The sequence below is a fragment of the Gambusia affinis genome, linkage group LG10 (assembly GCF_019740435.1).
Source record: "Gambusia affinis linkage group LG10, SWU_Gaff_1.0, whole genome shotgun sequence".
Lineage (NCBI taxonomy): Eukaryota > Metazoa > Chordata > Actinopteri > Cyprinodontiformes > Poeciliidae > Gambusia > Gambusia affinis.
In genome coordinates, this window is record NC_057877.1 from 7,390,191 (window position 1) to 7,414,439 (window position 24,249).

The 24,249-nt window shown below is 39.3% G+C and overlaps 3 protein-coding genes across 4 annotated transcripts in view; 2 read left to right on the forward strand and 1 right to left on the reverse strand.

Moving 5' to 3' along the window:
* The window catches only part of LOC122838959 (oxysterol-binding protein-related protein 1-like), a 50,431-nt gene extending 49,695 nt beyond the window's left edge, over positions 1 to 736 (forward strand). For both annotated transcript variants that reach the window (XM_044130021.1, XM_044130023.1), the window contains one exon: positions 81 to 736. In XM_044130021.1, coding sequence (XP_043985956.1) covers positions 81 to 183 — 103 coding nt within the window. In that variant the 3' untranslated portion in view covers positions 184 to 736. The remainder of the gene's footprint in view (positions 1 to 80) is intronic.
* An 8,462-nt stretch (positions 737 to 9,198) lies between these two features.
* cts12 (cathepsin 12) lies at positions 9,199 to 15,573 on the reverse strand. The gene is made up of 8 exons (XM_044130025.1): positions 15,455 to 15,573; positions 14,608 to 14,753; positions 14,403 to 14,522; positions 13,841 to 14,005; positions 13,006 to 13,227; positions 12,760 to 12,928; positions 11,491 to 11,596; positions 9,199 to 11,111 (listed from the first exon to the last, which is right to left on the reverse strand). The coding sequence occupies exons 1-8, from the start codon at positions 15,483 to 15,485 to the stop codon at positions 11,012 to 11,014; spliced, it is 1,059 nt and encodes a 352-aa protein (XP_043985960.1). The 5' UTR covers positions 15,486 to 15,573; the 3' UTR covers positions 9,199 to 11,011.
* ankrd29 (ankyrin repeat domain 29) lies at positions 11,597 to 23,311 on the forward strand. The gene is given in 12 exon segments (XM_044130026.1): positions 11,597 to 11,614; positions 17,219 to 17,420; positions 17,423 to 17,439; positions 18,861 to 18,971; positions 19,973 to 20,071; positions 20,490 to 20,588; positions 20,724 to 20,822; positions 21,121 to 21,219; positions 21,574 to 21,672; positions 22,494 to 22,589; positions 22,695 to 22,793; positions 22,864 to 23,311. Coding segments are annotated over 11 exon segments (948 nt in total). The 5' UTR covers positions 11,597 to 11,614; positions 17,219 to 17,374; the 3' UTR covers positions 22,948 to 23,311.
* Positions 23,312 to 24,249: the final 938 nt, after the last annotated feature.

Here is a 24,249-nt window from a genome sequence, read left to right on the forward strand (position 1 = left end):
GCGCTTCCTAAATGCCTTCTCTCTCTCTTTCTCTCTTACTCTCTTTGCCTCTTTCTCTCTCTCTCTCTCTCACTCCTCAGGTGGTTTCAGCAGGGGCCGAACCCCCACACCCGCTCCCAGGACTGGCTGTTCTCCGGCGGATACTGGGACAGGAGCTACAGCCAGCTGCCGGATATCTATTAATCCATTTTGGGCACGGAAGAAAGAAAGATAAAAAAGAAAGAAAGCACACCTGCTCGTTAAATATCACCAATAACTGTTTAATTCTCCTTTCATTCCTTTAGCTTTTTAATTAATAACTACACTAATTATAGGCACTTTGGGAAGTTTGCACCTGAGCATTGTGGCCTTACTCTAAGTTATAATGGGAGGGGAAAAAAAGTCACTAATTAAATGTAGATTGATGATGCTTTGAGATGCATTATTTGTATTTACACTGAAATGCTTCTTTTTTTTTTTACTTTTAGCACAGTGGACTGGGAGTCCACAGGGTTGTTGTTTTTTTTAGCATTTAACTTCTTTTAAATGTTCATAGTTGTAAATCTGTGTATATACACGCCCCTTCTCCAGCCATCACAGACCTCAGCTTTATATCCTCCATCTCTCTGGACTTTGTCTGTTTTGCCTTGTACAGTTACAGGGTTCTCTTAAACCCTCCTTACTTTTGACGCTGTGTATTTCCTCTCTCCCACTTTAAGCATAACCATAGCCGAATTATATATATTTTTTGAAATCATCCTGTCTTTGTGCTCTGTTTTTATTGAAGCGTGTGTAGAAATTGAGCGCTGTAAAGAGCTGAAGTTGGATCTGATCTGAGCGATTTTTGGTGGAAATCATTTGCACCAAATGGAGAAAAACTATGATTTGAGTCCTCAAAAGAATTTAATTTCACCATTTCAAGTTTTTTTTCCCTCCCTACTTTCATATTGAGCTTTGAAATTATAAATTTATTATCTAAATAAAACATTTCAGTCCATTCCTGTGTGTTTTCACTGTTGCCGTTAATAACTTGACATCAAGCAAGGCTGAGGCAACAATGTCTCAAAAGTAAGAAACACCGCCACCTGCAGGTGGGGGTTAGCAGCCACATAAACCTGGGGGTTTTCTTGACCATTTTGGGGGGGAGAATTTGCAATAAACTCACAAATTCGCATTAGCGCGGGGATCTGGTGAGTTTGCGTGAATTTCGGCAGCAAAACCGGCTATATATATATATATATATATATATATATATATATATATATATATATATATATATATATATATATATATATATATATATATATATATATATATATATATATAACACTGCTCAAAAAAATAAAGGGACCACGTAAACAACACAGTATAACTCCACTTAAATCAAACTGTCTGCTTAGGAAGCAACACTGATTAACAATCAATTTCACATGCTGTGGTGCAAATGGAACAGACAACAGGGGGAAATTATTGTCAATTAGCAACACGCACTCAATAAAGGAGTGGTTCTGCAGGTGGGGACCACAGGCCACTTCTCAGTTTCTGTGCTTTCTGTCTGATGTTTGGGTCACTTTTGAATATTGGTGGTGCCTTCACACTCGTGGTAGCATGAGACGAACTCTACAACCCACACAAGTGGCTCAGCTGGGCAACAACCCAGCAGCAGGACCTCTGCCTTTGTGAAAGAAGGACCAGGTGAACCACTGCCAGAGCCTGCTTACCAAAGGTAGCATGACTGCCATTCAGTACTGAGATGAGATCCTCAGACCCCCTGTGAGCGGTTGGCTCTGGGTTCCTCCTATTGCAGAACAATGCTGGACCTCATGTGGCTGGAGTTCCTGCAAGATGAAGCCAGTGTGGACAGGTCACACCTGGGGCATCATGTGTCGTCGCACCAGACTGACGGCTTTTGTCATTCACTTTTTGGTTAAAGAAAAGAGAAAAACAGTAAATCAAGAAAATGAAAATGATTTGAGGTTTTTTTATTTTATTTTTTTATTCGTCATGCGATTAATTTATCTACTGCTTATTGTGACAGGCCTAGATTGAACTATCTCCTAGAGAGACAGATTTTAAAGTTACAGCTACTTACTATTTATTTAATCTATCAGCCATCCACTGTTTTTACACATACTGCATTTTGCCACTCCTTTAAATGAATCTATTTTCATTAATAAAGACACACAAATGCTAAATTTCATCCGTCTTTCCTGTCTTGTATTTCTAATGGCAGCTCTAGAGCAGACAGCTGGGTGAGCCTTTAAGGCTAAATCTGGTGTTATCGTCATTATGGACCCAAAATTCGTTGTGAGCCTCCTGCTCTCATGTTGAGATCAGACGGAGGCGAACTGGCGGCGGTCTGTAAAGTGAAGCACTCCATCTGATGGCCAAATGCAGAGCAGCAGGCTGAAACGAGACGAGCCGATGGGTTTCTGTCAACAAACCAGAGCTACATGTGAGTTTGTAGATGTTAATGGATTCATAACACAGAACAGAACCACTCGTATGGCTGGTTTAAAAAAAAAAAGAACTGTTTATTTAAGTTTTACCAACAGAAGGCAAGAGACACTTCACCATGATCTTCACCACATATTAAAGCTCGAAAATGAGTTTTGAATACATTAGCAGGGGACTGAATTTAATAAGCATTCAATTTGTTTTCCTGATAGGCTGTGCTTGGGTAACTTTTGCAGCCTTTAAAGCGTGTTTCTCTTGGTGCAGGTTGACTCTTAGTTTTATTTATGAGTGGTGGCAGGACAGTCAGACGGGAGGGTTGGAGCGTCGCCCGCAGGGGAGCCGAGCCAAGAAACAAAGCTCTCAAGTGCAGAACAGGACTTTAGCCCTTTGCTGTACATGGTCTTTAATTTTTACTCTGTGCATTAACACATGAACATATCCAAACGTGGTAGAAAACCAACAGTTTTTATATAATTATAAGTAGCTGTGGACCATTTTCACTAAGAACCTAAACTGAGTAAAATAATAAAGTGTAAATTGGTCAACCATAGACCCCGACATTTATAGACTATAGTACTGAAATACTGAAATGTAAAGGTTGGTCAATGTTATTGTTTCTTGTGCCGATGGACTGGCAGGAAACGATGCTGGTTATAGGGGTTTATTGTATCGTTTATCGTGATAAATTTGTTCTGATAAGAATTTTGTTTATTGTTATAACCTGCCTGTATTGTCCAGATTGTTAGTTTCACTATTTTCTCCACTGTTTGTTGGAGAAAAATAAGTATTTATTGATACACTGAGAGTACCAATAAATACGGTGAGAGTATTTATTAATACCAATAAATATAAAAATATGACTGAATGCAGTTATTGTGTGCAGCTTAGTGTTACAAATCACACTTTTTGTGTGACTGGTGTCCTAAAGACGCATATTAATAAGGAATGTGTTTCAAAAGCTGGGTTTGTGTTTGTGGGGTAATGTTTTCTAATCTTTGTGTTGTGTTCCTCTGAATTGCTCCAGATTAACTCTGTTTTTTTTTGCAATATTTTGCTAGCACGTATGTGAAATATACTTATATTTAAGTGTAGCTCTTGTTCTTTTATATGTACAATATTTTAGGATTTATTAGTGATTTTTCTAAACTACTCTTAAGATTAATACTACTGTCCTGTCACAGTACCAAATAAATGAGGATAATTGCATTAGTAAAACTGTTCAGTGTTTACAGCATAAGGTTTCAGTGATTAATCTATACAAAAGCTGATTTGCCTTAAATATATATATATATATATATATATATATATATATATATATATATATATATATATATATATATATATATATTGAAAAGCCCAAATGTTATATTAGCTGCACTAATCTATATTTTTGCAGACTTCCAAGAGCATCAGCCTGTGAAGATCGCCTTTTGACGATTTGAAAAAGGTAAATTAATACATTAGCAAAATTAAGCATATAAGTGTTGCTGCTGCTGCAGCCTGTTGCTGCTGCTGCAGTCTGTTGCTGCTGCTGCAGTCTGTTGCTGCTGCTGCAGTCTGTCCGGCGCTCTGCTGTGATTTATAGACCAGCAGAGGAGTTAATTGCACTGTTTCTACGTTGACCACCAATTTCCAGTAAACACCATCTAACTTGTTGGAGGCTGTGTGATAAACGCAGCATGAGTGTTTATGACAGGATGAATTGACGAACCTGTCACTTATATAATATTCAGAAAATATCACCGGCTCAAAAGCAATTCTTATTTTCATTGATAACTGGTAGAAATGGTTTCTGTTTATATCAATTTTTCCTGGTTTCACAATTTGAAAACAAAAACACAAATAGCAGTTGAGTTTCATTCTTACATCTTTTTCTGGCGATATTCATGGTTATAATTGTGATTCTTTAAATATTATTTTCTCAGAAGAGCTGGAGGACACCATGTTTTGTCTTGGTACTAAGTTTCCATCAGCAAAGGTTATTTTAGGGGGAGATTTTAATGTGGTCTTTTCCACTCAACTGGATAAACATCCTCTAGATTTACAAATGAACAGAACCATCTTTTGAACTTCTCTAACCGGCTAAATTTATTAGATATTTGGAAACATCGTCATCCTACTGACATACAATTCACCTGGAGTAACAAAAGTTTTTCATCTCAATCTAGAATTGACTTCTCATAGAGGTTTTTTTTTTTCTTTTTTTGCCTTTATTGTTCTTTTTGCTATAATATACAATCTTCTTTGTATTTGAATAAATTTTTGACATTTTGTTATGAAAACCTAACTGAAAAAGTACACATCATTTTCTTTTACCAATGTATATATATTTATTTAACTCTTGTCTTTCTAGACTTTAACATCAACACCCTCAATATCTGTAATTATTATTTATTTTGTTTTATTTTAATATTTGACTTTGAGTTAACATCTGTATGTATGCTCATGTTATTCATTTGAAATAAAGTATAAAAAAAAGCACACACAAATTGTTTTCATTCAAACTTGATGAGTTTGCCATTTGTTCTGCTGAGGCTGTGACATCAATCTGTGACATCAATCTGTGACATCATGCTTTTCTGTATTACATCACAAAACTGCAATCTGGAATTTTAGTTGACCACAAGAGACGTTCAGTCAGTGAAGAAGAGTTCGACAATTCAGACTGCTGTTAAAAACGTACGGAGTGCTACAAAAATGGATGAAACTCCTGAGCCGCCGACGTGGAAAGAGAGAGAGTTGGATTACATAATTAAAAGGATAAATGAAATAAGAATCGTTTTGAAAAACACGATCACGTTGTCCGATGACAATTTAGAAATACTTAGGATTCAAATTAGAGATGCCGGTTTTAGAGTAAACAAAATAAAATCATATTTTAGAGAGTCAAGGGAGAATGTGGAATCATTAAAACGAGCGATCGACACTCTGGAAGATACAAAAGCGCAGATGAGAAAAATTAAGAAGTGGAGGGAATCACAGGCTAAGAAACCAAAGGCGATAAAGGCTTTACAAGAAATGGCAGAAGGATTCGGGATAGGTTTGATGATTGTGGGGGCAGTAACTCTATGGGAAACGTTTGGACCTTAATGGAGCCACCAGCTGAAGTGCACTAAGCTGCACTATATCTGACCCAGAGAAAAGGCATTTTTAAACTCTGCCTTAACACCAACCAGGGAGTTTGACAGACTTGTTTCCTAGCTATCAGTGGAACCAGTGGTATGGATGTTGGTTCTCCAGAACCAGGGGGTCCAGCCAAGCTTCATGTGGGCTTTGGGTGCACTAAACCTGGCAGGTTTAGGGTGAGTTTTACTTGGCAGAAGGTAAGTCGGTGGTCCCTGGACGAGATCTGGGTTCTGGGAACCGTGTGCCCAGAACGAAGGTCACTGGGGCTTCGCCAGGCAGCTGGCACCGAACTGGGCATTCCCTGGTACGGGGTCCAACTCTGGGAGCCGTCGCTTGGAGCCTCATGGCCAAGATCAGGTACCTCTGTACCCTGAGGTTGGTCAATGGGGCTCGGTACTGGTTGGTCCCAGCCCTGGTTGTGGTTCCAGCCCTGGTTCTGTTTCTGGTCCCAGCCTTGGTTCTGGTTCCAGAAATGGAACCAAACCTGGTTCTGGTTCCAGACATGGACCAAGACCTGATTCTGCGTCTGGTTCTGGGCCTGGTTCCAGACATGGATCCAGCCCTGGTTCTGCGTCTGGTTCTGGTTCCAAACATGGTTCCAGCCCTGGTTCTGCGTCTGGTTCTGGTTCCAAACATGGTTCCAGCCCTGGTTCTGCGTCTGGTTCTGGTTCCAAACATGGTTCCAGCCCTGGTTCTGCGTCTGGTTCTGGTTCCAAACATGGTTCCAGCCCTGGTTCTGCGTCTGGTTCTGGGCCTGGTTCCAGATATTGATCCAGCCCTGGTTCTGCGTCTGGTTCTGGGCCTGGTTCCAGATATTGATCCAGCCCTGGTTCTGCGTCTGGTTCTGGTTCCAAACATGGTTCCAGCCCTGGTTCTGCGTCTGGTTCTGGTTCCAAACATGGTTCCAGCCCTGGTTCTACGTCTGGTTCTGGTTCCAAACATGGTTCCAGCCCTGGTTCTGCGTCTGGTTCTGGTTCCAGACATGGTTCCAGCCCTAGTTCTGGGTCTGGTTCTGGTTCCAGACATGGTTCCAGCCCTGGTTCTGGTTCTGTTTCCAGTCCTGGTTCTGGTTCTGGTCACAAGGCTTTGTGTCCGTGGCAGCACAACACTCAGGTTTGATAAGCTCAGTCTCTCATGTCTTTGTTTGGGATAAGGCAGCAGAGGGACTTTATGTTCTTAAAGGTTCTGCGTCCTAAATGGATTTCTTCAGCGCCTCAGGTTTTGGTTTCCTGCTGTTTAATGTGTTCTGTGTCGCCGGTTGGTTCCCGCTGTAAGGGATTGAGGTGAAATCTGAGGAATCTTCTTGTTGTTGGTCTCTCTCAACCTCCTCACCTCCTTCTTTCCTCCTCCAGGTTGCCAGAGTTGCTCCTTTGATGAGCATCTTCCCTGCTTGGTGGTGGATGTGAAAAATCACTTTTTTATTTTTTGTTTTTAGGTTTCTGAAGAACTTAGGGTCCAAACAAAATCTTCTTAATTACAGGTTTGGTCACTCTATTTTTATGGAACTTTTGCAACAATGTATATGATGGAATGAAATATTAAGGCTTTTATTTGGAAGAGTATTTCTACGCCTTATTTTAAGAGAATTTGGACGATCTAATGCAGAGATCCGCAGCATGGAGCTCCGGAGCCACAAGTGTCTCTTTAGTGCTTCCAAGGTTCAATAGTAACAATAATTGTGGCTAAAAATGTTAAAGAACCAAATGACTTTTTAAAAATTAATATGTAATAAATCCAGGTCTTAGAAGTTGATGTATATGTATGGAAATAATTGCTTTGTGTTTTTACAACAGAATAACATTAAAATAGTTTTTTTGTTGTTGTTTTTTTTTTTCAGATATTCCCCAAATATCAAAATCCCATAAAGGAAAAAATGGATCAATCCTCATGTTTTCCAAAGTTTTTATGTATTTTAAAATCCACATATAAATAAAACTGAGGTTCTTTAAAAATTATTATTATTTAAATAGTTGAAGTAACATTTGCGTCTCTGAAGTTTTATTTAGATGGAGTGAGGGCTGAAATGGCTCTTTGGATGGTAAAGGTTGCCAACTCCTGATATGACTTATAAGACCCTATTTTTAATTTTAATTATGGTATCTGTAAGCTTTATTTTGAAAGGCCAGATTGGTCCAGTGTGAATCACTAATTTAGCTGTGGCAGCAAATTGAAACCCATTCAATTTCTAATATGTAATCAAAGTCTCCTATTTCGGGAACCTAACACAAATCACACAAAGTTCAAAGGGTCAAGCAAAATGACCGCTGTTCAAATAGATGGATTTGGAATTAAAAAAAACTTCTCAAAGAGGAACAATAAAATAATTTTTTGTCTGTTTTTCAGGGCAGGGCAGCCATGCATATCTTAAAGAATGGTTGTGGTGAGCTGGTTTACTATCAAGTAAGTGATGAGCTTTGTGTTATTGTAATGTTTTTCCATCACATTTCCAAATCTGTAACTATATATATATATATATATATATATATATATATATATATATATATATATATATATATATATATATATATATATATATATATATATATATATTTTAAAAAAAAAACTGTCCTGTCAACAGACAGGACCAGCAGAAATACATTGGGGAGAACAAATATTTGATACACTGTTGATTTTTCAGGTTTTCCCACTTGCAAAGCTTGAAGAAGACTGTAATTTTTATCATAGGTACTCTTCAACTGTGAGTGATGGAATCTAAAACAAAAATCCAGAAAAATACAATGTATGATTTTTAAATAATTAATTTCCATTTTATTGTGTGAAATAAGTATTTGATACACCAGAAAAATGAAACTTAATATTTGGTACAGAAACCTTTGTTTGCAATTACAGAGATCAGACGTTCCCTGTAGTTCTTGACCAGGTTTGCACACACTGCAGCAGGGATTTTGGCCCACTCCTCCATACAGATCTCCTCCAGAGCCTTCAGGTTTCGGGGCTGTTGCTGGGCCACACGGACTTTAAGCTCCCTCCAAAGATTTTCTATTGGATTCAGGTCTGGAGACTGGCTAGGCCACTCCAGGATTTTTACTAAGCTGTTCTAGCTTTAATCCTTTTTTTCCAACATATTAATAATAAAACATTACTTAATTACTCAAATAAAGGATATTTTTTAACAACAATGTGATAAAACAACAAAAACTCAAATGAAAGGCTCGGAATATGCTCACCAATCTCAATGCAACACGCCTCAGACAACTGTATAGTGGCTCTCAGTCGGGATGCATGGGGCACTAGATGGTGTAACAAGGCATATTTGACCTAAATAATATAAACTTCCATTTTCTATACACCCTTTGTCCCTAATGGGGTCAGGAGGGTTGCTGGTGTCTATCCCCAGCTAACGTTCCGGGCGAGAGGCGGGTTCACCCTGGACAGGTCGCCAGTCTGTCGCAGGGCAACACAGAAACATACAGGACACACAACCATTCACACACACACTCACACCTAGGGAGAATTTAGAGAGACCAATTAACCTGACAGTCATGTTTTTGGACTGTGGGAGGAAGACAGAGAACCCGGAGAGAACCCACGCATGCACAGGGAGAACATGCAAACTCCATGCAGAAAGACCCCGGGCCGGGAATCGAACCCAGGACCCAAAAGGCTGAGAAGGCAACAGCTTCTCAGCCTTTTGGCTAAGACAGTAAGCTTAGGTTCAAAGTTCACCGAGGGGTGGTCACACTTGCAGGCTTGGAAGTGTTCAATAATGAAGAACTAGTATGAAGTGTAATGAAAGCAGGAGAGACGCTAAGATGAGGACCGATTCTTTGCCAGGTGGTCAGCAGGTGGGAAAAAATTAAATATAAATTAGTTTAAAAAAACAATTATCCTGGAAGCGTTTTAAAAAATAAATAAATAAAAAGCTACAGATGTGAAGTCAAAACATTTAGCAATTTTAGCCGTTTATATTATGTGCCAGTCTTGAACTCAGTTTTAGTCATTAAACTTGGTCATAATAAAATCACGTTATCCCTCAAATTAGCCATGCGTGCAGAACAAAAATGTTGCAATTGTGGGACAATATTCGAGTAAAATTTGTAAACATTGGATAATATATCTCTGTAAAATATCGTTTTTACCATGCAAACACATTTATGAAAATTTATAATTTTTATTAAAGCAAATTTAAATCAAGCTGCAAAAGGAAACGTAGCTAGTGAGCTAACATGCTAATTTGAGTAGAGGTAGCTGTGTTTTGGAGTTGGAGAAAATGTTTTTACATGCTAAATATTTAGTACTTGCTCTATTATCACAACGCAAATGCCAGGAGGCTATTTTTACCACTAATTTGAGTTGGCTGGTTAGTATAATTGTTAATTTTATCAAAGCAAATGTTATTCAAGCTGGGAGAAAAAATTACTTCTGTTTCTAGCGAGCTAACATGCCAATGAAATTGCACACTAGAAGTTAGTGTTTTTGTGGAGTTGGGCAATATGTTGTTTGCATGCTACATTTTTAGTACTTGCTCTGCCAGAAGACATTTTTTGGGGTTGGCTAGTTGTTCTTCTTTAACCCAAAGCAATGTTTTTATTTGTACATTTTTAGCCCCAAGTAAACTAAATGAAAGTCACTTGAGGAACAAAATCTGAATCACATGTAGACAAAACTTCAAGTTTTCATCTTGACAGCTTTTGAGCTTTTAGTCTCCATTCTCATCTGGTTCATTGAACAAACTGTCACCAATTCTATGTCTGAACTCTTTTTTTAAATTGTTTTATTTTTCATTGAATCTTAACTCCACAGCATTTTGATTAGTGGTTAGTTTGAATGTTCGTAAAATGTTTCCAGGGCTTTATAGAAGTTAAAATGGACAACTATGTTCAACATCTATTACATCTCTGAAAAAGTTTGATGCTTTTTCAGGGATTCTTCAGATGTCGACTCTCCTATTCAAACAGCTTGTGGATGAGGGAGAAGGGGAGACTTTGTTGTTTAGGTTTAGAGAAACTACAGAGGAAAAACAAGCATCTGCTGGTTTCATAGCTCACCTCAAAATGTGCCAATGATCAGTTTGTCCACCAAGGTTGTCGCTGCATTCATCAGACCCGATAATTAATGATGGTTGGAGATTTTCCCGTTGAAAACAAGAGACAGACGTTAGGGGCTGATGTTTCCCCCATGTGCATAAAATGACTTTAATGAATGTTCCCAACTCTGTCCAAGATTAAATATCCAAATTTTATTTAAATTTTCAGTTTTATTTTATTTTTATTTTTTTAACAAGTTGTACAAACAGAAATGTCTGGATAGTTGAGAATCTACACCCGAAGAATAATTTCTTCTACATCCCTGAGAGAGGTAATGTATTCCCTATGAGAGCCTGTTATGTCAGACAGGTTCACAAGCTATGTATCTTAAGAATATATATATATAAAAATTAAAAATGTTGCTTATAGTTTAGAATGATCTGTTTCTAGGGTTCTTGTAATCATAAAATTGGGTACAAAGCATAGCTTGCAATGCCACAAATGTTGCCGCCGTTCCGGGCCATCCGCATGTATCCGCCCTCACCCCAGCTGGTTCCCCAACTAGGAAAACAATGAAGAAAAATCAGTAAGACATCAAGGAGTACCATTGTTTTTAAAGTGACACCAAGGTGTCCCCCAGAGAACATGGTAAGCCTGGTGGTTGGGCACTAGGGCCGTCATTCATCCTGCAGCCTGTCATACTTTTCAGTTAATATTTAAAGTTGACAGGAAATTTGAAAACAATAATGTGTCATTGGAAAATTAATACCTGGACACCAACTATAAAGTCTTAAAAAATCCAGTAAAGTCTTAAAAATGCAAACAATTTAGAAAGACGTAAATAAATAAGCAGTGCTAAACCTGGTGGCCCGCCAGGCTTATAATACCCTGGGGGAAACCCTGGACATGTTTTGATTTACATAGAAAGTGTCATAAATACCTGTTTTTGATGATCCAGTAGTCTTGTCCTTCCTCAGAGCCGTAGCCGACCAGCAGCACTGCGTGGCTCAGGTGGTCGGGGTTACAGCTGGGCTCGTTGTAAATTCCTGTAGAGAAATTCAAAGGTAAAACTTTATGCAAAAACTCCCTGCTGTTTCTGTTTTTCACTTAGAGTTTTGAATCATCATGAATGATTAGATTTACATCTTACAAAACACGTCATTAGTAGTAAATAGTGAAGTTTTAGCAAATAAGAATACCATCCAAACTTCAGTATTTCAGAAATTCTATTCCAAAAGTCAAATCCATACAGTACAATATGTAGATTCATTACACACAGTAATATATTGCAACCTTTTATCTCGGATCATTTTAATGAAGGCTTTCAGCTAAAACAAAACCAAACTTTTGTCATTTTTTCCTTCCACTTAACTTTCCACTAATATGCTGAAATACAGGACTCAGCTTTTTCTTAACAATGGCCTTTTTTTGTTCTTCCTCCTTATAACAGGTGTGAGTGACTGCCTTAATGTTTCTGCATCCAAGCTTATTTGGCTCTCGGCTTTATTTAATGTTTTAATAGCTTGATAAACTGAATTTAACATTTTCATAATCATAATTAACAGAAACAAACACAATGTATTGCCCTGCGTGGTGTAAATCCATACATGTTTTGGTTATTGCAACTGAATTACTGAAATAAAATTACTTTTGATGGTGTTCTAATTTATTTATAAATGCGTCTGTTCATTGTTTTCTCACAATTTCTAGCCTGATTTTAGCAACCAAAACAAACCTGAACTTTTGCTATTTCTTGAAAACACTGCTCTCTAAATGCGCAACAATTTTCAGAAATATACACAGCTTTGCATTTAAAAAAAAAAAAAAAAAGTGGTAAAACAAACTTTTCCATGTTGATTTTGGACTGAAACCTCTTAATTTCTAAATCAAGCTCAAATTGCTTGCAATCAGTTGCTTGTTTAAAAATCACACAAATAAGAAGCAGCACAAAAAAGTAATTTTGCTGTTTGACACAAGAGGAAATATATCTGTCTCTGTATCTACAGTTTGTTTATATTCTGCTGCTGCTGGTGTTAGACGGGTGCCATGCCTGTCGAGGTTTATAGAAGTTAGTCCATCTGCCGAGTCCCGACTGCTGTAGCTGGAAACTGATGCAAGAGGGATAGTGACTCTGCTTAAAAATCCAGGACAGACATGCGTTTGATCAAAACACATGACTAATTCATATATAAACCGAGCGGATAATAACCTGAGCTGTAGAAGAGGAAGCTTGCATGATCAGCATCCACAGCCACTGTAATTGGCCCGATGGTTGCCACGGCGTCGGCCAGCGCCTGCTCGTCTCCTTTGGGAATGAACCTGTAGTCTCTGATATGAGCCACTGCAAGCCTGCTGTCGTAGAAACAGGGCTGCGAGTCCTGTGGAGAGAAATGAACGGTCCTGGATGACGAACTGTTCTCAGTTTGAGCCTACAGATCTTCAGACTGGGCCTCACCACGGAGGTGTACGGATAGGTGTCTGTCGCCTGCAGACCGTTGCTGATCACGTAGTCGTAGGCGTTGGCCATCCAGGCGCCACTGCACCCGTGGGTGCCGTATGATCTGGAGCAGTCCACCAGGTTCTGCTCGCTCAAAGACACCAGCTGACCCGATTTCTTGTACAGTTGTCCCTCTATCGCCCCTGTGGTGCTGAAAGCCCAGCACGAGCCGCAATAGCCCTGAGAGGACAAACCAGATTGTGACTCTCGTCATAAAGAAACGTCGGACTATCAGATGTTTTCTCACCTGATAGTCCGGTAGACTCGGTTTGACCGGGGACCAAAATTTCAACATTTGTTACATTTTCAGCTGGTGCAGTTCACTTTCACACTGCACTGTGTCAAACAATGCAAACTATTTGAAAAACCTGTTCACCTCCTCGCCTGTGGGGGCGCTGCACCAACAACTACTGAAGGAAACAACACAAAAACCTTTGCGAAATGTAAATGGGGTAGTAACAGATTTTAGCAGTTGTAGGATTTCTCTTTTGTCTTTGGTAAAAGACCACCAGCCATTTTTTCCTGCCAGCACTTACCCAGAATGCCCTGCGCCTTAGCTCACTTCCTGCTTTTGGAGCGGTCCACATCCACATATGCATTTGAACTGCACCAGAGTTCAATTGAACCAAGATCTAGGTTTTTAGGCGTACCAGAATTTGCTTTTTTGGTTCACATCAGAGTTCAATTACGCATTCACACTTCCCCAAATGAACTAGACTTTATAGACAAGGGTGTGAATGCACCATTAGTCTGGATAGGACATGCTGAATTGACTGCACAGGTGTGGTCTTACCTGGTCTTTCACCTCAGTGACATAGCCCATGCTCCTGTAGTCAACCACCGCAGCGTCTAGTTTCTTAGCGTTATAGCGCAGTCTTCGAGCTGAAACCTCCCTTCCTCTCGGCACAAACTGGACGTTGATCATGGCTCCCTGCAGATTTTGGTATTCCTGCCTTGTCTGCAAGTTGAAAAAAGATACAATTCAGGTTCTGTGAACTTATTTTCAGCAGTTAGCTGAGCTACCTGAAGCTAACAGACGTTATATTGCAGTGAGTTTCTAGACAAGTGAAGAAATTAAGTTTGGTTTCTCAGCTAAGCAAAGTTTGTGTACAAGATGTTGCTTGATGCAGTTGTTTGGCTGAGAAAGCAGGAATAGACTTAACAATGGTCTCTGGCTGAATTGAAGATGTTTAAGGTCAACTTTAAAAAGCATTTTATCTCCGTTAGATAAACTATAACAAGGTAAGCCTTGTGCGAGGAGACAGTCTACAAACTTCTACATATGGTATTATTTTGTAGTTATTTCTTGGCGTTTCTGTCCAAAACAAACGTGAGAGTAAACCAGCACTTCTTACAAGGTCTCCATATTTATTCATGGCCATAGCAAAGGACATCCTCCCCATCAGAAAGCCTTGGTTGTGGTCTTCAATCTTGCGCTTGTTGTCCTCCCAGATGGCCCTCCGCTGCATGTTGTCCTGAATAACAAATCAAAGAATAAAAAAAAAAAAAGCTTGTACTCTTGATTGTGTTGATGGGCTGTAGCCGTCTGTTCGCTCTCACCGATTCATCGTAGCTTATGCCATGGCTGCTTTTCCAGATCTCCCACTCAGTCATTACCACCTCGTCCGATTCCGACAGCACCGTCTGCGGGTCGCACAGCAGGACGGAGAGCAGGGCCGCCCTCAGCAGAAAGCTCACCAGCCCAGCTGGAAGGAAAGACAAGGAGTCACAACCTCTCGTTGAATTGGGATTTTACGCCTCGTATTGTGAAGAAGGTGGCAGGAGTTCACCGACCCAAACACCAGGATCAAAACACTGTGAACTATTCTGTCTCTGCTGCTGAGCCCTCATTTTCAGAATCACATTTTTCTCCCTCTTCAGTTTTAAAAGCACACAGCATGGACTTAAAATTTGATCACGATATTTTGTGGTAGTATGATAGCAATAAAGGTGACGATGACTCTTTGCTGCTTTTTTAGCTACTGTATCGCTGTGACACAGCAAGCATAGCCCAACAAACACAAATAATGCTCTTGAACAACATTCCCCTTTGTAGTACTTTCCTTTAGCACACAACTCACAAGAAGAAGTGTGATTTGTATCACTAAACTGTGACTTTAACTATATATTCAAATTAAATCATATTTATTGACACTGCCATTGAACAAACAGTGCAGAAAATAGTAAAACTAACAATCTCAACAACACAGAGTTCTGGAGAGTTTTAATGCATCATTAATTGGAATTTATCACAATAAATCACAATTTATCACGATAAATGATAAATGCCCACCCCTATCACACCGGCGCTACATTCAAGGAAAATCATATTAATCTCGCGAAACACTGATAGGAGCTCAGTTTGGCTTCACAAATAAAATAAAACAAAGAATCCTGGGCTGCCTACCTGCACACAGGTGAGTCTGTTTTGTTCCCATGTTCCAGCAGCAGCTCCAACAGTGTAGCGACTCCAGCTACCAGCCTGCTATATAAAGCTTTCTGGTAAACTACATGTTCCTGCTCTACTTTTACTCAAGCCTTAAATGAATGCCTGTGCCAGCACCCTGCAGTGGCATTAGTCAACAAAAATATGTTGTCCTCCAAACCCTCTGCAGTTGTCACCTAGAAACAGCTAAAGCTGCAGTATTGTTAATCCCTCAAATACATGTTTGAGCACAACACCCCACACCCAGCACGGGCGGAATGGGGACAATGCATCTAATCTGATTAAAGTTTGCACCGAAATGACATCAGCTGCAGACGGTTGCGTTCGAATAAACACAGAGTTGATTCTGGCGCATTATGTGAGCAGCATTTCACTGAGATCACAGTCAGGGCTTTGCTTTTTGTAGACTCAATTATTTACGAAACTCTTTGACATTGTCATGTGGAACTGGGAAGAGTCACAAGATCAATTTTAGGGGAAAATATCAAGGTTTCAACTGAACAATTTTAATTCATTTCCAGTTTCAAAGCGTTTAAAAAAATAAAAAAAAAGATTCCTTTTCAATTAGATTTTTGATTAATTTTGACGTGAAATGCTGAGCAAACAAATATAAAAACAACTCGGCTCTCCTCCGAGGCATACAGCTTTCCCACTCACTGGACCTTTTCCACAACTTATAGCCACAGTGGGTTTCAGTGTATTTTGGAGGGGATTTTATGTGACAGTGGAGCCTGACTCTGAAGTGGAAAGAAAATAACACATAGTGGCACACATTTGTATTCTGCCAGGCAGAGAGTGATTTCATCAGAGATGCAGCCCAAAGTAACTCAGCTCAGGCAGAAGAAAATGTCAAATAATAATAATAATAATGATAATAACTGATAGAGTTACAAGTCCCTAATGGGATGAAGTGAACATGTGGAATAAGGTGTTCTGACCCAATAAGAACAAAATTGGCCAACATTTGGTCCTACATGCAAACCACACTGCATGTCAACATGGACACACTATCCCCATCATTCAACTTTCTGCTGTAGGACTTTCTTTTCTTAAACATGGACACGGAAACTTGTTAGATTTTGCAAAAGGACAACCTAAAACATGTAGCCAGAGCCACAATGAAATGGGTCAGGTCATATTCATGCTCAATAAAGCCCTAGTCAAGGTCCAGACTTAAATCTGACAGAGGATCTGTTGCATAGCTTGAAAATTCATGGTCGCAGGTGATTTACATCCAGTCTCACTCAATATTATGCAAAGTAGAAAGGGCATAAGTCTCAATTTGTAGATCTGCAAAGCTGGTAGAGACGTAACATTAGAAACTTATTGTTACAGCCGAAGCTGCTTCTACAAATTACTGACAGACTCCCACAACCCTTGTAAGATTTTTACTCATAAAGCAGTTTTTTAAAAACTCTATGTTAGATCACTATTACAGATGATTTTGTATTTGTCCTATAACATCCCAATAAAGTACAGTAAAGTTTGTCCTTTTAATGTGACGGGTGAAAAGGGTGTGTGACCCATAGTACCCATTTTTAAACTAATACCTTTTATTTGAGGAACTTTTGATTTATGACTTGACTTGTGCAATTCTGAAGGAAAATAAAGTACAAAATTATCTTACTGTTTAAACGTTCAAATACGTCTACCTTGAGTTTGATCGTAATAGTTGGGTGAAGAAGTGGATGCTTGATATTTTTTTTCCCCACCTGTATTCTGCAGCGCCCTCTGGTGGCGTTTCTTCCTCCTTGCGGGGTCCACTGCAGAGGCTGAGCTCAGCGGACTCGCTCCCGCTGTTATTATGATGTCCGCGACGAGGGCAACACCCAAACACGGTGCGGCGGCAAAACAGGCAAATTACGCGCAGCGTCGCGCCTAATGAGTGAGTGCGCATCAAGGGAGCGCTATGAGTCACGACTGAGGTCTGCAGGATGTCTTTCAAGGTAAAACGCAGCTTTCTCCATCCATCTTTGCCCGGGCAGCCTGCCTGAAACGGCCTGTATCATCACAGGACGCACGGCAGCAGCTGGCAGCTGCTACTGGTCAAAAGCAGACTGCTGTATAGTCAGGATTTGTTTAATGACGTGATGTGTTTAAGTATAAAGGAAATAGAGGTTACATTAGAGTCTGACTCAAACAGTGTAGGACTTCTGGGAATAGCGGCATTAAATGGCTCACGAGTCTTTGACAAATACATCTTGGGTGTTTGTGAACAATCCTGAGAATAACAACAACAAACAACATTTTTAAGTTAGTCCTCGTTTTATTAATTGTACTTTTGTTGGTTTCCTATGAGGCCGACGTTTTTAAAGTAATCTCTTTAAGTGGTGTCAATCAATGGTTCTTAACTGAGCTGAACCGTGCATCTCCCAGGGTCTGCTCGATGTTTAGACTTGTTCCCGTTTGTAAAGATGTAGTACATCTCCTGTCATGTTTGTTGGTCCTCTTTTAGTTTTTTAACCAAAAAAAAAATAATTCTCCATTTGCCCTTGTTCTTTAAACACACTTTGTGCAAATTTGTGTTATGGTCAAGAACAGAGACTGGACAGAAAATAACCAAAAACCTGTCCATATGTAACAGTTGAAAGAGATTCAAGAACCTGACCAGCACTACTTCATAGTAAAGATAGTAAAAGTAAAACGTAATTGTCCAAGAAATTACTCAAAAAATATCTGGCTAAAAGGCCAGTCAAGTGCTGAATAATGATCAGAATATTTAAAAATGACATAATCTGACAGGCAAAAATGCAAAGTTATGTCTAAATTTTAATGAGTAAAATTAAAGAAATGAATACAAATAAAAGATTGAGCAGGTAGAAAAGAACAGGCAAACAAAACTTTAGAACAAACAAGAAGTTGTGCCTTAGTGTGCGTTTCATGAATCTTTCGATTTTCTTCTTCTAGTGAAGGACTCACTTTCAGTAGAGTGAGCAGACGTTCTTCTCAAGAGTAGCAATACTTTATAAAAAAAATATTGCTCAAGGAAAAGTTAAAAGGACAGCCTAGTGAAACTACTTTTATGGGGTTCTATTTGTGCAAAAAAATATGCTCATTTGCACAAATGGAACTCCATAAAAAAGTGCCCCCCACCCCGCCCAAAAAAAAGTAAAAGTAACTGACTTTTAGGTTGAAGAGCTAGGCTTACCCAAAAAAATAAAAGTTTTGGGTTGCCTAGAAACCACTAATCTGCCTTTATGGGTTACTGACCTCTCAGTTGCACACAGACGCAGCAACCTGTGTAGCATCTACTCTTAGTGGTGACACCCGGTCACACACCACGGTGGTCACTGTCTGCTCTCAGAGTGTGTAATGCTATAACAGTGGTTTCAGTGTGAGCGATTGTTGTGTGCATTTACCCCCGCAGAAGGAAACACCCCTGGCCAACGCCGGGTTCTGGGCGGCCAGGAAGGGAAACCTGGCTCTGCTTCAGCTGCTGCTCAACAGCGGGCGAGTGGACGCCGACTGCAGAGACAGTGTACGGACGCTGCATGCCCCCCGGCCGCTCAGCCGTAACCTGCCTGTGAGAGAGATACAGAGAGCGTCGAGCGTTACCTCTGTTGAGCATGAGTTTGTGTTTGCATGTGTATATGTTGTTTTTTTTGTTTGTTTTTTAGTTTGCTTATTGTGGATTTATCCTCATCTCACCATTGCAGTTCTCTTATCACCACGATTTTTTGTGGGGATTGTCTTCTTTATTTCAAATGCATGTTTTTCTTTTATTATTATTATTATGGCTTTTGTCTTTGTTTGTCTTTTCTTTGTAAGAAAACAAAGTACATTCTCATTTATATAACATCTTTAAACACCAAGGTTAAAAAGTGTTTTGCATACAAGACAAGCAGACAGTAAAAAACAGTAATGTGAAGAACAAATAATATACAATTTGACAAAAAAAAAATTATCTTATAGATACTCCCAATATTACAGAATTAAAAGACATATAACATCTTTTTTTTTTCACTGTCTGACTTTTCTTGTGTTAGGTTAGTTAAAAATAGCAAACTGCTTAATGCCACAAAATTAGGAGAACAAATATTTCAAAGATTTATTTATCAATGTCTTCAAATTCAAAAGTTTACATGCAAAATGATCTCTTCCTTTTTAAGCAGTGAGGGAAAGCCCATTTGATGATCTCACCAATTGAAAACCTCTGATAGGTTAATCGACATATTTGAGTTAATTGGAGGCACACCTGTGGCCACACCCAGAACACACTGCTATCTTATTTGGGAAACAAGAAAAATTTGGTCGAATTTAACTTCAGACAATAAGAAGAAATGCATAAACCAAAAATCAAAGCCAAAGCAGGAAATCCTGGGAACCTCACACGTGACAGGCGCTGAAGAAGGAGCAAAATCTGTACATTGCAGCCATTTTTATACTGGTGCCAGATTATGAATAAATGCAACCTTCTGCAGGGTTGACTAATTGTATGTTTGGCTTTTTTTTTTTTTTTGTTTATTTTTGTGATTGCAGTATGGAACGACGGCGCTGATGGTGGCGTCCTACAGCGGCCATTATGAGTGCGTCAAAGAGCTCATTATGCAAGGAGCAGACATTAATTACCAGAGAGAGGTAGATCTGCTCCAGGACACATCACTCACAATAGTTGTTGACAGTAGAGGAATTTTCCTCAATCACTATTATTATCAGGAAACTATCGCTGCTGTTTTCGAAATTCCCCATTCACCTATTCGGCACACAATCAAAGAAAACAACAAGTATATTTCTAGAGTAACACAGGGATTTTTGTTCCTGTAAGTCAAGGTTTTTGTTGTTTAGTTTTCAGATCTAACTCTCACTATAACATCTGTGTAGAATGTGCAGGTTCTTTGGAGAGCTATTTTGATGTGCTTTAGGAAAAATATTAACTAATATCATTTGTGAAGCATTTGTTGGGATCAGCTTTCACTAAAAAAACCACCAAAGTCTTGAGTTGACTAATAGGGTGCTACTCCTCCATGTAAACGGCCGTGTCTATTTTTATCCTCAGACAGGTTCGACGGCCTTGTTCTTCGCCTCGCAGCAGGGACACCATGACGTCGTGAAGCTGCTGTTTGAGTTCGGTGCCTCCACCGAACTGCGAACAAAGGTTCGACGTAACCATGTGGAAAAACGCCAGGCGACGGTTCAGCCAGTTACCGAGAATACATCCAGGCGTTTTTTGCGTTCTCCATTTTGAGATTACGCGTAACTTTCATGTTGTCTTTCCATGTTTCGCTAACAGGATGGTGGCACAGCTCTCACCGTTGCCTCGCAATACGGACACTCAGCAGTGGTGGACGTCCTGTTGAAGAACGGAGCCAACGTTCACGAGAGGCTAAACGTGAGACCTGCATCTACAGGCCTGTCTCTCCTCAGACTGTCACACCTGACCCGTTCTGTATTCTGTCTCCCCTTGTGTCAGAAACTTGATGGTTAGTTGATCTCAGTGCAGCAGGAATCCCGTCGCTCTGGTTTTCCCCAAACTGCTGAGTCAGTCATGAATCACCTTGAGCAGGATTAGCATGTGCCAAAAACAGCAACAGCCTTACTGTGCGAAAATGTATTTAACGAGCTAATTATTGGTGCATTTACAATGAGTTTTGCCTCTGCTGTTCTGATTTTATTTTATTTTTTTTCAGGATGGAGCTACACCTTTATTCCTAGCTGCCCAGGGAGGTCATGTGACTGTGATTCGTCAGCTGCTGGCTTCTGGTGCCAAGGTGAACCAAGCCAGGGAGGTAATGCCCCCCGCAGGCACAAATCACTTCACATGCCTGCGCTTGTCACCTGTTTTACCCTGTAAATCTGTCTAGTTCTGTCTGTCAGGCTGCTGTTTGTCGCTCAGCGTTCACGTTTTGCGATGATGCTAATCTGAGCGCTTCATCTTCCACTGTGACCAGTTCCATCAAGATAAACAGCAGTTTTTCTAGTCACGTCTGCCGAACATGTCAGCACGCAACGTAGTTGAAACGCAGGCGAACGAAAGCCTGACGTCTACCAGATTATGACGTCTCCTTCAACTTTGTGCTTCTGAATGTGGAAACGGTGTTTGTTTCTCTCCACGACCTTCTAACCACCCGTCTCTCTCCCAGGATGGCACGGCACCCTTGTGGATGGCAGCTCAGATGGGACACAGTGAGGTGGTGAAGGTCCTCCTGTTACGCGGAGCAGATCGGGATGCTGACAGATTAGTACATTAATCCTTATATGAAAGTCACTTCAGGTTGGATTGGAGAGTTGGATCAAATTATCTTACATTGAGAAAGTCTCCTTGACTGTGTTGAGAAAAGTCAGGAGGTCAATGAAGCGGCATTTTATGTTATACAATCTTATGTTTTCACGATTGATGTCTCACATGCTCTAAAAATTTTTTTTTTTCCAAACAATATGCTCAAATAGTGCTTATTGCTATCACTGGAAGCTCACAGTCTTCTCCTTTTTTCAGAGTTTGTTTGCATTAACCAATTACCTAAATAGAAGAAATAAAAACAGAAAAAAAAATAACTTAGACTCGATTTGGAAGATCTTTCCACAAAGAATTCTAAGGCATTAGTATTATTTTATATGTTTCATATAAAATAATAGAGGAAATACAAAATGAGTGAGGGAAGGTCCTTCAATATTTATATAACTGAAACACGTTTGAGTTGTTACCACCATAACAGCTCGGATTTGCTTATCTCAATCAACCAAAAAAAAAAATTACAAAAGAGCTGTTGTTTGTGGTTTCAGATAGACGATTTGATCAATCTAAAAACTATTTAAACTGGATCAAATATGATTCACATTCCTGACAAACAATGAGATAGCATTGAGTTTAGCGCTGAATTGGCGCTTACTTGAATCCTTACAAACAAGTGGAATAAATAAGCATTTTTGCTGACATTTCACAAATAATCTAACACAAAATTTCAAAGTTGCAGTATTTAGGTGTCAATTTTTATTTATTTATTTTTTTTGTAGTTGAAAGTAGCTGAGGCTGATTTGTATATTTGGTCTCTCGACTTTCAAGGATGGATCGACGGTGTTATTCAAAGCAGCGCTGAAAGGACACAACGGCGTCGTCGAGGAGCTGCTGAAATTTTCTCCTGCGCTCGGTCTTCTCAAGGTTAGGATTCTTATAGCTCTTGCTGAAGGATAATCTTCAGGTTTTCTGCAATTTACAACTAAATGAAAGATAACAGAGCAGGTTCCCTCCTTGTCTTGTCTCCAGAATGGCTCCACCGCCCTTCACGCTGCTGTCATGGGTGGGAATATTCGGACTGTACTTCTGCTGCTTGGAGCCAACGCCGATCCCGCTTTGCCCAACGAGGTAACTCTCTTAACTTTGATGAGAAACCGAGCTAAAAGACCCGGATCATCCTGTGCGTTCTGTTTCGCAGCATAATGAGCTCCCCGCTGACCTCACAAAGAGCGATCGCGTCCTGGGGGTTTTGCGCCAGAAAGTTGTGAACAGAGACAGTTGATGGAAGCCCGGACTCTCCTCCTCTCACACGACGACGCGTCAACAGTGTCAAAACTGCTCAACTGCGACATGTACTGTAAACGGTGCTTGGTTAAGGATACTGGCGGAGACAAAGCTGTGAAAAGTTGAACAAACTTGAACTGAATGTATGATAACCCAGACGTCCATTAGCCTTCTCTATGCTGTTTTTTCCTCGGCACACATTTATTTGTTTACCTCTAATGATAGAGGAATTATGGATATTTTGCACACTATTTATTGGCCTTTTCAATAAATGTTATAAATGCACTATCGGTCTCTGGCGTTTGGTTCTAAGATGGCAGGCCTTGTAACAGGACACAACAATAAACAATAATATGCTGTAATACATTGTGTAACCAGAATGTTTCATTTGTTATGAGCGAATTTTCCATTTAGCTTATTTATATATTGTCTTATATAATTAATATGACAATATAAATTACATATTGTCATATATATTGAATCTGTCACTTTAACAATGCAAGAAGAACTGGGTGCTAGGTGTACTTTATATAGAAAAGAAGGGGAAAAAAGAATACAGACAGCTTAATGCTAGCAATAAAAAAAGACTTTGTTCAGAAAACGTGTGTGGCAAAACACAAAAGTGCTACACCAGGATTTTTTTTCTGTGAGAAAGGAAACTTAAGGATGTGCAAATGAATCTATCCAAGCACAGTTAAAGGTAGGAAGGACTCAGTGAGGTTTATGTAGTATCTAAGTCGAGAACAAAAAGAGTGTCAGCTCTGACTTCTGAGTTCAAAACTTTTAATACAAATGGAGGGAAGAAGTGCAAAAATATTTACCAAAAACTGTGGGAAACTGAAGTCTGTCCTTGCAGCTGCAAAGCAACATCTTAGCATCAAATAAGCTCCAGAGTGGAAACATTACATAACCTTAAGTTCAACGCTGTCATAAGACTTCAGCATGTAATGACATTCTCAGTCACGCTCTTGAAAATAAGACAAAGAAACACTGGACCTTTCTATGCTTTCTATGTGAAACATGGAAAAAGACACAGCAACAATGGCTGTCATTAATATAAAAATTTTTAAGCTAATTATTTTTTAAGTTATTGGTATAATTTCATTTATATATATATATATTGCTATTATTATTATTATTATTATTATTATTATTATTATTATTATTATTATTATTATTATTATTATTATTATTATTATTATGTTGTTGTTGTTGTTGTTGTTGTTGTCATTGTGATTTTCTTTTAATCTGTAAAATTAGCTATAAAAATTATATCTACTAATTTAATTACTAGCACACA

What these genes read in the sequence shown, in the direction of transcription:
- cts12 (XM_044130025.1), bottom strand. Translation starts at nt 15,485, where the DNA reads ATGGGAACAAAACAGACTCACCTGTGTGCAG. An exon ending in ACAGACTCACCTGTGTGCAG is followed by an intron (nt 14,754 to 15,454) that starts GTAGGCAGCCCA and finishes CTTTCCTTCCAG; the next exon opens with CTGGGCTGGTGAGCTTTCTG. An exon ending in TGAATAAATATGGAGACCTT is followed by an intron (nt 14,006 to 14,402) that starts GTAAGAAGTGCT and finishes TTCAACTTGCAG; the next exon opens with ACAAGGCAGGAATACCAAAA.